We start from the raw sequence: 18,208 nt of genomic DNA, 5'->3' as shown, positions 1-18,208 counted from the left end.
ACCTCAATAGACACCAAATAAAACATATTTGGAGTGGTATATAATTAAGGACCCTCTTCTAGATATATAGTGTTCCCCACAAGAGAAAACAGACTTGGATGTTCCTGTCAGACAACTTCTTTGTAAAAAAATAAAGTTAATAGCATTGAATTTTATATTTGTGGGGGTTAGGTGCCAGTTACATCTGAACTTTATCAGATGAGTGATATGAGCTACCCATGTTATCCTAGCTATCCAGGGAAGCAAGCAGCCTCCTCTCCTGATATCACACAGCAGACGCTGAAGGATGACACAGTGCAGGATTAGGCCTGGGATTTGGGCTCATCTGTGTCTTTGTTTGCTATGCTATAGGTGCCTACACCTCCATGTGGTTCACTGACTCAAGAGTATAGAAGACATGGACTCTCTAAACAATCTCCTCCCTACTGCCAACAACCCATTGCAGTTTTCCTAATAATCTGAAGTGCAAGGCTGTTTTTCTCACCCTGGTCTTTTGGAGAAATATTGTTCAAGCATAAGGTTTTAATTTATCTCTTAAGCGGCATTTTATTTTAATCTGCTCACAGTCCAAACTGTTATCTCTCCTGTGCATATTAGCTATGAAACAACAAGCTCAGAGAAGGGAATTTTACTAGGTTTGTCTTGTACTGTTTTCTTCTCATCCCTGTGGAGACTGATGAAAAAGAGTTGTTTATCATGTTGACCCTTTCTACTGACCCTGTGAAAGACTTCAATATTTGCATATTAGCAAAAAAAAAAAAAACAAAAAAATCACAACAAAAAACCTCACAAACCCAACCCCACCCCCCACCCCCTTCACACACACTAACAACAAACATATCAGAACAAATTAAAAATTTTCTTAAGTACTAAACCCAAAACTCCATGATCACCCCAACATTCAAGTCTGTCTACTGACCTTAGCCTGCATGGGGAAACAATTCCAAGGGAAAAGGGGAGCTGAAACTGGTTTCAGCATCTCACTTCTAGACAGAGTAAAATGTATAGAAGACAGGGACTTTAGATTTCTCCAAAAGAAGCCACTAAAGTAAGTCAATTTCTAATTTCCCAGAATACTCTACACCACATGGAAAGGCTGCTGCATCATATGCCATGTACTTTTCTGTCCTTAAACTCAGAAAAAGGAACTTTGAACACCTCCCTTCACAACAGTGGATAATTAGCTGATTAAATGCCAAAGGAGAACAGGTTTAAAAAATGTTTTAATTTTTTTTTGATTTGCATTCCAAAACAATTCAAATATTTTCCATTTACTGTAAAAAGAAAAAAAAGGCAAGTGTTTCAGAAGTTTAATGGCAAGTTTAACCTGTTTCACTATAGAGCACAAGCATGCCAATTTGATGGCATGAAGTTGGTTTTTTAATAAAAAAACACCCCCCAAAACTCTTTATTAACCTTTCATGGTAGAAACGTGCATTTTAGCTACGTTCGATTATGGACGGGACATTAATCCATCCAGCAGAAGTAACATCTGGACAAAGGTCACGTAAACTCTATGCTTTCTCATAATGGCGAACAGCAACCACATCACCAAAGGTGAGAGTCTGCAAGTCCAAGGAAAAGACAGATATGTTAGATGCTAGACCATTTTCTGTAATACCACATATTATGAAGGCCATGCTAGAGCAAGGTTGGTTTATATTATGTAATTTATAAAAACCAAAATTGGTCTAGATTGACATTTTAAATTAACAAATACAAAGCCTTACAAATGGTTCCCATAAGAAATGAAACTCTCCTTGCTACTTTCACACTCAAGAAGCACATAATACACATTTACAAGACAACTCAAGTGAGGCTAGAGTTTATTTTTTTTTAATATAGCATTGTCTTAATACAAATTTAAGATTTGTTTTCCTAAAGCTGATCACACAAAGATGTGTAATCTAAAATTCCAAGTCCTCTATGCCCCTACTCTATAATATTATGCATAGGTATATACTCAAGGAGAATCTTGCATTAAAAAAATATGCATTCTGTGTCTTATGTATCTAGAACTACCAAATACTTTAATTGCTGCAGTTTTGTAGAACACCAGTTACAGTGTACAATCTGGAGGTATTTCCTAAAGTAGAACAGGGCACCTCTTTGTGTTCAAATTCCAAAGGAAAACATTTCCTGCATATGTGTAACTCTTTCAAAAAGCAAAGCACGTGTTTTCCCTTGAATTGCTTGCCACATTTTGTTGCATTGACAGTATGGTTTAAAATTCATATTATTTACAAGTCTCTATCCATGCAGATACTCTGAAGGATTTAGGAAACAAACTACCTGGTTTTCTCCAACAGCCAAGTCTGATAGATTAGTGTAGCTTAAGAATTTTAGAAGCTTCATCTGTGCCAAAAATAAGCACAAGAAGTGCTACCCTGAACTTTAGCTATAGTAACTTACAACAGTTATTCACCCAATACTCCTGTTTCTATAAAGTCAGGAAAATAATGTGAATTTAAAATGAGACTTTTCTTCACACAATCACTGTTTATTGTAGTTTATAACAAGATAAGATGACAAAACTCTTTATTATTAAATATGAAAATGCCATTCCCTCCTGCAATATTGTAATTTCATTTTCACTGGGAAATACTGATTTTGTGTAATTAAATATAATTTACATCTGTATATATTAAAAAAAAATAAAGAAATCTAAATAACTACTGGCAATAATTATTTCCTATGTAACAAAGATCTTTTTTCTTGGGTATTCACATAAAGGTCTAGAAAGCACTCTGGAAACCCACAGGCTGGCCTGCCTAAAATGACTAGCAATTTTTTAGTTGTCACAAAAACAAGACAAAACAAAAGAACTATCTGAAAATCCCTCCTAGCTTTCCCCACCAATTAGATAAAGGATTTGTGGCTAAATCACCTGTTCACAAAGCTTGAGATAAGGGTAAGTGAGGAGTGTTAGTGATGTCTTCAAATGCCCAGTGATCTTTATACTTACCATTACCATTTTGCCATCCTTTATTTCTCTCACAAAGTTTGTCTCTTTGCCATCCCATTTCTGTACGTGCACTAGCTTGTCTCCTTCCAGGGTCACAACTGACTGTGAGATACCAAGGAATACAAAGACATTCATTTACTTGAGATATTTGGGATTCTGCTCACACATTCAGGATTCTATTGAATTCTCTTCAATAGATGGATGTGCAACTAGAATGATAAAGTAGTCCCAGCCATTTTCAAGCCAAGGCTATGAATCATTCTTGTTTTAAGCATGAACTCCACACAATCCCTGTTTGTGTCAAAGGATGAAAAAGTTGTTTCCAGTCCCATAAGAACACACTTCAGATGTGCTTTGGTATAACGTTTCATGTTAAGCCCACAAAGGTGCAGGGGAAAAAAAAAGAATTTGACTATTTCAACTGGGAAAGATTATGCCAAATGGAATTTGGATGAGAGAAAAGCGGCAGCTAATGCAGTTCGTTGACACAATTCTGGAAGGCAGGCAGAGGGCTGGCGACATAACACCATGTAAGCAGGCTGGGCAAGCAAGATGCAATCTTGCAATTTTTTTTTCCCTGTCCTTCGCAGTGCTACAACTAGTAGTAGCAGAAGTTACACTTTTTCCCTTTGACCCTACCAAAGGCAGAGCCTCGGGGGCGGGGAGGAAAGAAAAAAAAAAAAACAGAGAGGCCACTGCAGCCCCAGGGTTCACTTACTTTGCAGTTTCTATCATCGGGTGTAGTTTCATCAAATTCCTCTCCAAGTTTAAAGCCGATTTCTGTGTTTTTGAAAGTGCTTTGAGTCTTGATCACTACTTTGTCCCCCTCGCTGCAGATAATCACAGTGGGTTTAGTCACATTCCCCACCTGCCGTGTTGCAAACCCCACACCTAGACCGTGGAACGAAAAAGACAAATCCATCAGACCTCCGGGATTTTGCATTTTTTTTCTTTTTTAACGCCCATCGAAGTACAGAAATCTCTTACCCGGCTCTACAGCTGTAAGCTGTGAAACGCTGCTTTCTGATTCTCTTTGTGCCCTGGTGCCACGAGTATTCACCGGTACTGCCCCCGCAGCTGTAGCTCCGGGCACTCCCTCACCGCCGAGCGCGGCGGCACCGCACCCCGCCCGCAATCACCGCACGGCCTCGATCGCTTCTGCTGCTCAGAGTTTCGGTTCCTTATTACTCCAGCACAATGATTTCTTTGTGCTTGTTCATTTCTAGCTTATCCGCCAGCAGCACGTGCCCGTCTTTCACACGCTTCCCCTATCCCGGAGGCATCTCCCGGAGCCTCTGTCCCGTAAACACACCCGCCCCACCCTCGGCTGAATGACCCGAAGCGAAGCAGCGCTGTGGGTATAAACACAGCCACCTCAACGCTCCCTCACCTTGGTATCACCACCACCGCTACAAAATCCTCACTACATCTCGGGCAACAGCGGGGAGGGCCCTTGTAAATTATAATTTTCTTTTAGTATTGTGCAAAATTCCAAGGTCTTCTAAAGGTGCCGCCGTCCGGCCGTACCTACCCAACGCCTTCATGTACTCGTCGAAGTTGTGGCTGTCCACCAGCTTCCAGGTGGCGCAGAAAGCCTCGACCATGGCGGCCGGCTGCGTGTTCGGAGCACAGTGCCAAGGGGTAGCGAGAACGCCGGTCCTGCCGCACCGCCCCGTATTTAAAGCGGGCGCCCGGCGGGGGGCCGGGGGCGGGGGGTGGCTGCGATCCGCCCCCGACGGCCCCACGGAGACGCCCCGCACAGCCGGGGGAGGGCCGCGGGAGGTGCCCGGCCGGGACACACGACGGTACGCGGAGGGGAAGAGAGGGAAGCCTGCGGCGCCGCTCCTCACCTGAACCTTCCTGGGGGTACCCCCGTCGGTCCCCCTAAAAGTAAAGTAACACGCTGGAAAAGCCAGAAGCGGGCACCCAACGTGAAAGACTCTACCGAGTCAAAATACAGGATCATACGCTGTTTTCCCAAAACCAGTCGCGTGTTGGCCAAGATCTCTTTACCCAGCATCGCATCTATATGGATGCTGTCTGAACTTGGTATTTGCTGTTGCTGACTAGAAACAGCACCTTGCCTCCATAACTGGTAGCATTTGGAGATTAGGAGTGAAGAAAGAAGGAGAAGAGTTAAACTGTTTCTCTTTTTTTTTTCTTTTTCCCCTGCAAAAGAGGTAATGTTTTCCTCTTAATTGTTCTTTGAAATTTGTTGAAGGCGCTAGGCGGTCATCTTGTCTCTAGAATGTTTTTCAGAAAACAGCCCATCTCTGTGGGACACACCAGTGTGGGTTTTTCCAGACCTATGGCTTAGATGGATTCCAGAATACTGAATCTAGCACTTCAGCTCTTGTAACAAAATTCAGGGACTAAATGAAAGAGAATTTACGTGATTTAGGAACAAAAGCTCAACTTTTTATCTGGTTCAGCCATACAAACTATAAATAATTATGAATACTTTTGTAATATTTTAAAATTAGTTTTTGACCATCATTTCCATTTTTTCAGGCTCTTGTAGTATGGCACATTCTTTGGGTGTAGGGCAAATGTTGTTTTCTGATGGGACTTTAATTTAATTTGTCACTTTCTCACTTGTCCACATAAAGAATCCAATCCTTTCTCAATTAATTCCAGGATTATAATCCCAATTCTTTTTACCACACAACATAAATTTTATTAGTCTTCATAGCCTAATGGTATGAACTATTGCATCAATTTCCCTTTAACCTTCCATTTTGAAGCACAAAGTGCCCTCCAGGAGCTGCTCAATGTATGTCTGACTGTTTCTTCTGACCAGCACTTCTGAGGCTTTTCAACCAGGACTCAGAAAGCCAGGGAGACTAGAGCATCACTTGAAATAACAGACTAGCAGTTGTTCATGAGACTAAATGCAATCCAGTCCTGGTTTTTGGTCAAAGCTGAATAACGGTGTGCCTCCAAAGTTTGCACAGAATCCCAGCCTTAGTGGTGCATATCATACAGATATTCACCAACCTCATGTCTGTAGTCAGTTAAATGCTCTGTAATGAATGAGGAATACACTTTGTGATTGGCACAGTCATGGTACAGGGCACATGGGTTTGGTATGGTGAATGGGTGTCATTTCTGGCTCCAGTTCAGTTTGGGAGATGTGCTTCCTCAAAAGAGTAACATTATCAAGAAAATAATGTCCACCACTCATAGCTAAACTCTGCAGCAGTGGTCTCACAGAGCCTCATCGCTGGTATGCAGGCACCTGACACACAAGTAACGTGCAAACTGACCTCACCACTTACCTACTTCATCTGATGTATTAGTACCTCAAGGGGACTACAAGAAAGCTGGAAAGGGACTTTTTCCATGGGCATGTTGTGATAGGACAAATGGTAAATGGCTTTAAACTGGAAGAGAATAGGTTTAGATTAGACATTAGCAAGAAATTCTTCTACTGCACAGGAGCAGGGTCACATCTTGCCTTTAGAGCAGATTAAATTTAAGACCTGTCAACCTCAACAGTGTCTGGATCAGTTTTCTTCCTCTGCACTGACAGGAAATAAATTTGAAGCCCCTGAGGTGTCATTTCTACATATAATCCTTTGAGTTATTCCCTTCCTTTAGCACAATAGACCTGTTCCCTTCCTGAGGATGATAAATTTTCAGCCAAACATGTGGGGTTGGTGCAGCACATGAACAGGTTGCCCACAGGAATTGTGGATGCCCCATCCCTGGATTTTTTCCAGGACAGGTTGGATGGGGCTTTGAGCAACCTAGTCAAGTGGAAGGTATCCCTGACCATGGTGGAAGGGGGCTGGAAGTAGATGAACTCTTCCAACTCAAATCTTTCTATGATCCTATGATACTAAATTCTAAATGATTTTACCAAGAACCTCATCAACTGGCAGTGCCTCCTCTCCCAGTACTGACAAGATGAAGTTATCGGCTCAAATAGAATCTGCTTGCAGAAGTCCTGGAACCTGTGCTGATTCTTCTGGTGCAGAGGTTTACACAGAGCCCTGGAAGAGCTCCGTGCTCTCTTGTGCTCACTGGGACTTGTGTACAACCAGTCTCATGGACTTAGTGTGAAATAAAACTGAAAAGTATTCAGTGCCACTGCTGGTAGCTGGACTCCTCAAGGACACTTCTGCCTTGCCCCTTCTTCCAGATAGTGCTGCAGCCTGGCCCTCGGGAGACAGCCACTTCAGGATCCTTCCTAATTTAAGCAATCATACGTACACTGATGGGTCAGTTCTGTAAGGATTTCTCAATGTATTTAACTAAGATAAGCACCTAGTGTGATGACCCACCTTTCAGGGGAAGGAAGCACCTAAGAATTTATTAAGAAAAACACATTATTTCTTAAGGAAAATGCATTCTTTAACATTTTGCACTAGGCTTCAGATGTAAAACATCTGCTAGGGTCTGCTAAAATGCTCACATTCCTCCTCCTGATTAGATAGATTGTCAAGAGTTATCACTCCAGGTTTTATGATGGTGAGATCCTACCTGTCTATGTTAGTGATGATTTCAGACCAGGGTAAATTAACTGTAGAAATGTTACATTGTTGACTCCTTTTGGGGTGACAAGCCACAGCTCAAAATGTTTTCCATGGCATCTTATGCCCTATATTTGCTTGTGGACCCTTATATGAGAGTTGTATTAATGTCAACAGCTAGTACAAGTCATCTCGATCTGTATGAATGCTTTGCTATGGCTGGAGCAGTTTGCAGTGTGAAATACACTGACCTGGTGTGCATTTTAGGTGGCTGCACAAGAGATCAGCTTGGAGTTTCATTTGTGCTGTCAGCAGTTTGATGGTTTTAACAGACTCTGTACTCCCTTGTAAAATGCCTGTGTGACGAAAACTATCTCTGAAGATTCCTCTCTGAACAGCCAGGGATTCATTCTCCTTTACACTAGACTCTACACCACCTAAGCAGTGTAAGTGGGCATGTTTGCATTCCCTATGCAAGGCCTGCTTGAAAGATGAAAATGCTGTGGCAAGATATCCCTGTGTAATGAGTAATCCTTGCTTCCAAAGGCCATTCAGGGTGAATGTGAGGCTGCTCTAACCTTCAGCCTTCAAATACAGGACACAAACCCTGCTTTTGGCTGCCTTTTCCCCCTGTTAAATCCCTGCTTCACATGCCCTCAGATGTTCAAAGAATGAGGCCATCAGCCTCATTCAGTCTTCATTCTGTATTCGAAAAAAAATTCACTTGTTCAGGAAAAAGAAAAAAAAAAGGGACACGGAGGAAGGGGGCACCACAGGATGGTCACCAGGCTCATATGGTAGAAAAGTCTGACCATGAGGTTCCGTCATGTGTGGATTCCTCATAATCAATGTCAGGAACTGCTGAGTATCTAATCACTACAGCCAGTCACTAAAGGCTTTGTGTCCAGCTGTAAAAATGTAGCAAAATTGGTGCAGGTAGTGTTCGAAATCAGGTTTATCTCTTATTCTTCTCTGTTCTGCAGTGGATCTAACACAGGTAGGGCACTCTTGCTACACCGATTCAGTTAAATCTCTGTCCTTTCACTGTCTTTACAGTACAATAGTCAGGAATAGCATATAACTCTGTAAAGTTTGATCAGTAGTTAAGATGACACTATGTTATAAGACCTTGAGATAATTTACTGATGACTGCATTATTCAAACATTTCTGTGCTTGAGGCAGTGTAGACACTAGAACTGCGTTGTGCAGCAAAGGGCAGCAGTGACACAGGGCCTAACTCCCCTGATACAAAAACAGATGTAGGCATTCACAGGCCTTTTAGATATTGAATCCCATTGAAAACCAGCATGATTCAGGGTCCTCACTCACTTAGGCGTTTCTTTAAACTCTTAGGATTGTGATCATATAGGGGGCTACTTTTGGATTAAGGAAATTGAAAATAATGTGCAACTGGAAGAAGTTTCCTCCATTTATGGACAGCCAGCTAGGGTATTTTCAGCATATTTAAGCTTTCCTGAAGCCCTGTTGTAAATCTCTGTTTAGTTTTGATCTCAGTGCAACACAGAAATGACCAGATTTTAGTAGCTATTGTGTCAGATGAGAGGCTGTTACTTCAGGGCTGAGTGTGATTTGATTTTTGGTGTTGCTGGAAAACCTAATGTCAAACAGGGCAGTAGAATGTCCTTAACTAATGCTATATCATATGTCCTCTAGCTGTCTAAGAGATTTGCTGATGAGCCTAGTACAAATAAACCATCTCATTACTGTTGGTGAGTTACAGAAAATATCTAAAGTTATTTACTCTATTGATGGGCAGCTCTTTAGAAATTTCCGTTTCAACAAAAGTGATAAATGCCTTATGGAGAAGAAGACACCCATTTATGCAGCTGTACAAGGAAGTGGTCACAGAATGGACCCAGGTACAAAGCATCCATATGAATCCAATCTCATGCTGCATAAATGCCATGTGAAGGGCTTTGCTGGAGCTGCAGTTCAGATGATGGGCAGGATGCAAGCTAATACAGGCAGGAGCAGGGAAGGCACGATTATACTATATCCCTTCTAAGAGCATGGCATACTGTAGGCCAGACTTAGCAGTATGTTCAGCAGGCTTCCTGCCACTGTAAAAGATCAAACAAAATAATGCCATGACAGTCTAACATAAGACAAAAATCATGTTAAGGTGTAATTCTGGTGTTGATTGCTAATTGATGAAAATGAAGTGGTCTGTGATCATGCCTTTCATTCTTGTAGACTCTCTCATGTTACAAATTGGTGTGACATGAGATTAGGAGAGTCCTGGAAGGTAAATACCCACTAATACCTCATTATGAACTATTAGACGTATATTCGGATTGGTTTAAGCTGAGAGGACATCTGGTCGACAATGGTTTAAAGAAGTAAGCAAATGCTACAAAAGTTCTCCATGGTATTTTCTGCATCTAAAAAGCATTCAGAGGGTTGTTGTCTGTTGTCTAATATTACTGTATCAACTCATTTAGAGGACTCTAAGAGGTCCTTCTCAAAGAATCACCGTTCACTAAAGCCAGCCCCCCTCCTGTCTCCCACTTCAATTTATTGAAAATGTAGTTACTTCAATTTTGTGCTGAGTAGGCTTTTGTTATTTTAATATTTGTCCTTGCTTTCTCTTGTGTTTAACAGTAGAAAAACTATTTTAAACACTCCAAAATGTAATGGCAATGTTTGATATGGGGTGTCACTTACAATAACTGTCTAGTTATTGTAAAATCAATACAAGAAATAAGCTTTCCAGACTTAAAATCTCAGCATGAAAAAATGTAAGGCTGTACACCAAGGAAGAAAGAAATACAGTCTTATAAATAAGCAACTGATTATTTCAAGGGTAATAATGACTCAGAGAAATTTAGAAGATGTATTAATAAGATGAACATAGTAAATTAAAATAATCCTTATGTGGAGAAATGAAAAATAGCACATGGATATAAGGAGATTAGATGACTTGCATTTGACTTGTTGCAACTGATTCTGAGAGTCATGTGTAGATTTGGTGTTCAGTGCAGACCAGTGAAGCAGAAACACACTCTGTATTAAGGTCCAAGAATTCTGTATTATAGCAAAGGAGGGAAGGATTTTTATCATTCATATAAATTTTACAGTGTTGAAGGTATAAGTTTAAATTGTCATATGCCATAAAAGTCATATTTTCTTTCTGTAGCCCAGTATACACCATGGAGGCTGTCAAATACTTAAGAAGTGTGACTACTTGGAATTCAGTGTAATCAATCTCAAGCTAAATCCTTTCAGCATAACAAAAGACAACTGTGCAGTCTGCAGAACTGGATTTAAGAAATTTTTGGAATAGCTCAATGTAACTTCTTTCTGTTTAACCATACTTAGGCATTCCATTTTTGTGTTATACTGAAATCACTCTCAATACCAGCTGAGATTGGATAGAAAGTGAAATCAAGTTTATTTGACTAAATTTCAAATTTAAGTAAACAACTACTGAATTTAAAAAACAGATGCAAAGTTAAAAGTTAGCTCATTAACTACCTGCATTTGGATATTCCAAAGGTCCTCCTCTGTTCCACTCAGCTATGGACTTAAAGGACACAGCCACAGCCTGCTGGAGCCAGATGTGATCCCCCAGATGCAGCTGGAGCCACACTTCTCTGGGTTTGTGTCCTCTAAATCAGAATCACTCAGAGTAAGCTGTTTCCTCTGAAGTCTAAAGTGCAGTGTTAACGCACCATGGAGAAATATCTGAATTCCAGCCTTGATAAATAATTTAATTAGGTTATCAATTTATGGGGTTATCATGGATGAACAGGTGCCTGACACAGATCAGGCATTTGAAATGAAATGAAACCTCATGCTGGGTGACCTAGCTGGAATTACACACCTAACATGATTCATTTAAGAGTGCAGCTATATCCCTGCATTACATATTGGTTTGTGACCAAGTGTTGAGTCATTTCTGAGTTTCCACCATTCTAAATACATAAACTTCCTGGAACACAAAATTCAAAAGCAACTCGAACCATTGTAGAGTTAAGATAGCTCATTACTAGCTTTAAACAGGGACTAGGACCAAGACAAACTTCAGGAAAATTTAGGTCATACTGGCTATTTGGAGACAATCCCAGAGAAACAGTGGTCTCTTCAGTCTGGTATACAAAATTCCAGTCACTGTCAGTTAAGCCTACAGAAATTTATATTAAAAATTAAGTGCATATTAGCTGTCAGGAGACTTAACCCTTTGACCAACTTTCAAACTGCCTCACAAGACTTTTCATCCCTGCAAGTTGTTAATTATGCAAGCAACCACAGCTATTGGACATGATGCAGGAGGTAATTCAGAGAAATTATATGTACTGAATTATACAAGAAATCACATGAGATGGTCACAATAAACAAGTCCATACCAGGAAACTTAAAAACACATCCCACTTGCTGAATGTGGGCTTGGACTTTGACAAATCCAGAGTGTACGATGGGAAAAGATACTGATATGCACAGAAAGGAAAACAGGCATATAGTCCCTGCATGGCTAATAATGGGACTCACTTTCTGGACACTATTGCAGCAAGTGCCAGTGGGGAAGTATAGATACAGCCACTATTCTATACATTTCTGTGTTTCAAAACACGTTTCGAAAGATTTCCCCCTTCCTGTAGCAGTAGTAAACATAATCCAGACCCTCTATGGTCAAAATGATTAACTAATCTTTTAACATTTAAACACAGTTTCTAATAGCATCTTCCTTCAGACATTTGAAATTTTCTTGAGTAGCTGATCAGCCTTGCAGCCAGAGCTCAAAATATCCAGAGTCCAGAGCCAGTGGAGGGTGCAGGAGCAGGCTGACTTGGTTGCACCATGACTGGCTCATCTGTTCTGATAAAATAAGGGCTATGGAGAGGAAACACGGCATTTAAGTCTTTCACCTTGTCCTTTGTCTCCCTGGCCCTTAAATATACTTCTTACATTTCAACTTTTTATTTTATCCTTTATAATTTTACCTAGAAGCTTCAATTCACAGCAGCCCACATTTACAAAAAATCGTCACAAAGTTCAAAGGCTGTCTGAAAGAAGATGCTTGAAAGACACTTGTTTCAGCACTTTCTTATATTGCAACATCTTCTTTGCATAATCACATGCTACTTGTTTCCTACAGAAGCTTTCTGTCCACGTTCAAGACAAGAGCTGTTCAGGGACTGGCTCAAGGGTCGCTAATCAGTCTGTCTGATATGTAGGATTTCCCCAGAACTTGTTGGGAGGAACAGCAGTGAGTTGTCCTTGTACCATCTCATTTTACTGAACACAGAGGAAACTAAAGATTTTAATTTCTTGTATTAGGAGTTGATGGCATTAACAATTGATGTTAGGCATAAAGAAGGTGCGAGTGAAGCAAGGGGTGAGCACTGAATAAAAGGGAGGAGATGGATGTGAGCTTTGAATGGAGTTAGAAGAGAAATTAAAAGGGAAGGAAGGAACGCAATGGGACTGTTGAGCAATTAAAATAAAGACAGGTGCAAAATTGGTGGGAGGAACAAGCAGGTTCAAAACCTGGTTACATACATTCATTCATTACATACATTCATTACATACATTCTTATGAATGTATGGAAGTTTTTCCTGTTTTTCACCTAAAGGGCACTTTTCCTCTGTGATGTCCTGGACGCCTTGTCTCAGCCCCGGCTGTCCGCCGGGGAAATCCCGACTGCCCGGCAGCTCTGTGCGGGTGGCTGCCGGGCCATGAAGCGGCTGCTGGGGCCGGGGGCCGTGCAGGACCATGGCTTTGCTGGAGAGCGAGAATGAATGATGTGCTGAATAAAGCGCTGATCTGGCTGCGCGGAGGGCGCCGTTGCCCCCCGTATGCGAGGCGACTCCGAGGGTGGGTCACCTGCCCTCCGCCGGCAAGAGCTACAAAAAGAGGCACGTTCCCAGCCCGTTTCCCCCTGCTTTGAGAGCGCCGGGATGAGCCGCTGGGGCAGCGGCAGAGGCGGGGGCGGCCGCGGGGCAGGGGCGCCCTCTGCCGGCATCGCCCACGAGGAGCTCTCGCTCGTCCCCGGCGCCGGCGCCGGCACAGCCCCCTCGGGCTTGTGTTACGGAGCATCCCCAGGGAGACCCGGACCCCGCCGTGCCCGAGGCGCCGAGAGCCGGGAGGCGGACGGGGACGAGGGCGGGGAAGGAGGGCTCGGTGCCCTCCTTGCAAGGCTCGGGCGCCACCTGGTGCCTGCTGGGCCGGAGGTGCCGCCTGACGCCGCGGGAAGAGCTGCGCCTCCAACCTCGGGGAAGGGTGTGCGGTGTTAGATAACTACACCTGGAATATCATAGAAACATAGAATGAACTGGGTTAGAAGAGACCTCCGAGATGATCAAGTCCAACACTTGATTCAACACCACTGTGATTACTAGATCATGACACTAAATGCCACATCCAATCTCATCTTAAAAACCTCCAGGGAGCGAGAATCCACCACAACTCTGGGCAGGCCATTCCAAAGCCTAATTACTCTCTTTATAAAGAATTTTTTTCTAATATCCAACCAAAACCTCCCCTGGCAGAGCTTATGCCCATGCCCTCTTGTTCTACTGCTGGTTGCAGAGAAGAGACCAACCCACACCTGGCTACAAACCTCTTTCAGGTAGTTGTAGAGAGTGATGAGGTCACACCTGAGCCTCCTCTAGACTAAACAACCCCAACAACCCCCAGCTTCCTCAGCCTCCCCTCATAATGCTGAGGGTTAACAGCAGTTCACATGCTCCTTCCTTTTGAGTTTACCTTGCTGATGTATCATTAACAAACATGCCCAAGGAATCTGGATGAAAAAAAGTACACAGTAAGGTTAAACCAGCCACAGATTTCTGTACGTTGTATGATAAACACTGGATTTACACCACCAATCCCGGCACAGCAGAGTCCCAGGAATAAAGCAGTGGTAGGGATTGTTCAAATCCTCACATCGGGGCCCCTTACATTGCAGACAATTGTTGGATACATGTTTAACACAGAAAAGCCCAGAGCACCAAGGCAGAAAAATTTTTAAAATTCCATCAAATATAAGTCTTGCACTAAAATCCAGAGGTCTGGCATTAGGATATGGCACAGGACAAGATGAAGCAACAGCTTTCAGGCTTCTTATTGCTCCCAGCCATCTTGGGAGATGAACTGGTCACACTGAGCTGAAGAGGGAAATAAAGCAAAATAGTAAAATAAAGTAACAGCTCTCAGCAATCATTGCTAATTACTAGCCAAAGTAGAACAGCTCAAGGTTGGGAAGATGAAACTGAGTTCACCCTAACAATAGGTCAAAACCAGTCAGCAATGGTGGGATTGACACCTTAGCCCAAACCTCAGAGCGGGCACCTAAAGCTGGGCTCAGGCATCTGTTTTACAACAGAATTTATGGGTTGAAACATGAGATGCATCCTGCTCACCATCACTAGAGTTCTGAACACACAGAGGCACCAAGGTTCTGGGCCTTCATCAAAACCCCTGAAATGAACGTCCCAGATTAGCTGCAGTCAGTCAGCCTCTCACCAGGCCAACTTCCAGCTGGGTTGGAGGTCTTTTCAATTGCCCCCCTCCACTTCCTTGCACAACCTACCTGCCAGGCTGAGGATCCCACTAGATGGCAGGGCAGTTTAAGCCTTTGTTATTTGTACTCCAAAGCAAGTGCGCTGGAGCCCCAGTGGGCTCGGCCCCACTGGTCTGTGCTGTCTGGACCCTGAGGAACCCACACTCACCACGATCTGGGGCTTATGCTCACTGAACACAGCAAATATAACCTGTGCCAAACCGATGGAGAAATCCATGCAGAAATCTCTGTTCAGTTCTGTTTCATGGGCTTTATCACACACAGAGCACCATCAGACAGAAGAGAGGAATACAAACCAATCCTAATTTGCTAAATCTTTAAGTATGCCTCTTTGTGTGTGTGATACATAAAGGATATTTGGACACTGGTGGTAAAGTGTATTTTAAACCTCTTCTAGCCACTGCTCTGTTGTAATTTTAAAGTAATGCAAGTGATGTTACAATTTTGTACAATCACCATTGTATGAAAGCTGCAACACAAAGAAGTGGCCACTGTGGGTCAGATCATAGATCCTTATAACAGTAAGATGTCTTGGATAGTGCAAACATACATGACATTTCCACTGACTAGCTTCCTTGCCTCCCTGTATGATTAGTAACTCATGACTTAGACCTAAAGCAAGATATAATTCACACTGTAGCTAGTATAGAACCAATCTCTGTATTCAGTGATAACTAGATTTGGCCTGTATATGATTGTACTATCCCTGATTTGAAAATTTCTTTGAAAATACGCCACCTTGTGAACTGCTTTGCATCTCAATTCATCCATTTAAACTCAGCCTATGAAGTTTTACAGCAGAAAGATGGTATATAGCACACCTGTATGAGGAATCATAGCCAATAGGCTTAATTTAAAAAAAATTCTTAGTTTCTTCAAATTATCTAATTAACATTCTAATAATCAGTCCCCTTGCTTGACCCTATTGAGTCCTTTATTACCTTTCAGATAACAAATTGAGCTCTCCTGTTTTATATTAACAAAAGATGTGCCACAGCATATATATTCATCCACCTCTTACATGAAGCTCCTGATGAAGGGCTGACCCAAAGAAAATTACCTTCTTAATGATATCTGAGAAATATTATGGCCAATTTTCTGTAAATCCAAAATACCTAAATTATTTTATATATGTACAATAAAATTACAAGGGTATTTCTTGGGTGGGGTTTTGTTTGTTTGTTACTCTAAACATGCAAAGTAGGTAACAATGGATAATTGCTTCATTAAGTTATAAAAATTGGAGAACAGGAAGTTAACTTTTTTCTTGGTGCTAAAATGAAATTCTTTATAAAAGCTCAGAATAATGCTGTAAAATGATGAAAAAGATGCTGTTACCTCTGCTACACTTGCTGGAACGGAAATTGGGATTAATGCATTATAATACCAGATTAGCCTGAATAGAAGTTTGCTGCAGTAATTTATCAAGGTAATTAAGTATGTACCTAATTTTAGGCACCTAAGTAGTTCTATTGACTCCTGTGAGACTAGTCTGCATTTAAAGTTAAGCATGTTTTAAAATACCCTGCTGATTCAGAGCCATAACTTTGTGGCCAGGTGAATTAAGAGAATGCACTGGCCTCAATTACCCATTAGTTGAGCTAATGGGAGGGTGGTGCGGCCTGAATAATGGTTGAAATTGGATAAACTGGCTCAGTGACAAATAGATTCAGAAGCACTTCATTTGCTCTTTACAGACTTAGCCGAAGTTTAGTAGGACTATTACCTATCTTCAAGATACTAATAAGAAAAGGAACCAGAGCTTTCTCAACTTTAGCTGTGCTTAAGCCAGTAACCCTGGTCAAACCTCAGGTTCCTGGACAGCATGGAATAGAGCCCCCTCCCAGACAGCTCTGAAGGAATTATCTCCTGTCTGCCTCAGTCAGGCATAACTAAATACTCCTCTTCTATACCCTAACTAACTACAAGAGCCCTCTCATGCAGTCTAGACCAATAATTGATTAGACTCAAACTGTATATGCATGTGCCAAAGAAGCATGTCTGCATCTGTAGCTTAATGGTTAATATGCAACTAGGTGATAGACATATAACACTGTATAACATGCTATAGATATTTTAAAAGTGTTCATCCTGCTTTTAACTGAATTGCATTCGAAATCTTAGTCTTTACTACTTTTGCATTTTTTCAAATTTGCTGTTAAAATTCTTCTTTCTATGCAATGTATTTTCAATGACAGGTTCATACAGCTCAAGTACAAAGTAAGCACGAGAGTGCTTAAGCAATTCTCCATGGTACTGAGCACTCTTGACTAGTTCTAAACGATACACTTGTGAACAGTTAACTCCATTTACGTATACAGCTGTGGAATGGTTTTTATATAGAATTTAGCACATGAATAATTTGCTAAATTTAGCTAGTTCTTAATCGGCATTTTAATAGTAAAAAAACTTCATCTTAGGCTAACAAAGTACTTAAAGTATGTATTCCTGTAACCCATATTTCAGTGTCTGTATTCTATCAGAGACGAGTCTAAGTATATTCAGTGCTGTTACTGTGGAAGTACAGTAAAGGCTATGACCAAGAAAAGCACTTTAGTATATGCTCCACCTGAAGCATATAAGGAATTCTGTTTTAGTAATACTTGGCTACTTGACTTTCATGTGATCATTATAGCATCTTAAAATTGGCCAGTTTTATGTGTTGTGATGTTATAAAGGAGGCTGCTATATGAGAATGGGACTGCAACCCAGAACAACAGTGTGTACCACAAATATAGTTATCTCCAAGTTCCTCTCCACTCTGGTTTTCAAATCTAGTCCTCCAGTGTCAGCTACTTCAGTCTCTCAGACTTTCTTAAGTTACCTGATTTCCTCCACTGGAGTAAGTTATTTTACCTTTTCAAACCCGAAGAAAAATGAGATGTTGCACTTGTTACATGAATAAAGCTTAAAGAGGGGGGAAGTAAGTGTCAGTTCATTTGAATGAAACTAGATTCTTTACTGAATGGTCCCCAAAAGCCAGGGTGTGAGTAAAGGCACAGTAGGAATGGAAGTTTTACAGAGAGGCCTCTTACAAGCTCTCTGCCAGCTGTAGAATACAAATGTTTTATAGATGGAATACCAGTCAAATATGGAATATACCCATCAGAGATGCTTCCTCTGTCTGGCTACAACCCAACAGTGGGCAAATAAAAACATTTGATTGCTGGTGTTGGTTAGGTTTCAAGATGTAAGTAAGTGGCTGCTGCCCCAGGTTATAGTG

At 41.5% G+C, this 18,208-nt stretch overlaps 1 protein-coding gene across 1 annotated transcript; it reads right to left on the bottom strand.

The window, feature by feature from the left end:
* Positions 1-1,204: 1,204 nt before the first annotated feature.
* Positions 1,205-4,636, bottom strand: FABP7 (fatty acid binding protein 7). Its single transcript, XM_071547896.1, has 4 exons — positions 4,497-4,636; positions 3,684-3,856; positions 2,966-3,067; positions 1,205-1,565 (listed from the first exon to the last, which is right to left on the bottom strand). The coding sequence occupies exons 1-4, from the start codon at positions 4,567-4,569 to the stop codon at positions 1,515-1,517; spliced, it is 399 nt and encodes a 132-aa protein (XP_071403997.1). The 5' UTR covers positions 4,570-4,636; the 3' UTR covers positions 1,205-1,514.
* Between the last annotated feature and the right edge of the window lie 13,572 nt (positions 4,637-18,208).

Source organism: Pithys albifrons, chromosome 2 (assembly GCF_047495875.1).
Source record: "Pithys albifrons albifrons isolate INPA30051 chromosome 2, PitAlb_v1, whole genome shotgun sequence".
In the NCBI taxonomy this organism is placed as follows: domain Eukaryota; kingdom Metazoa; phylum Chordata; class Aves; order Passeriformes; family Thamnophilidae; genus Pithys; species Pithys albifrons.
This window is presented reverse-complemented; position numbering and strand designations above follow the sequence as displayed.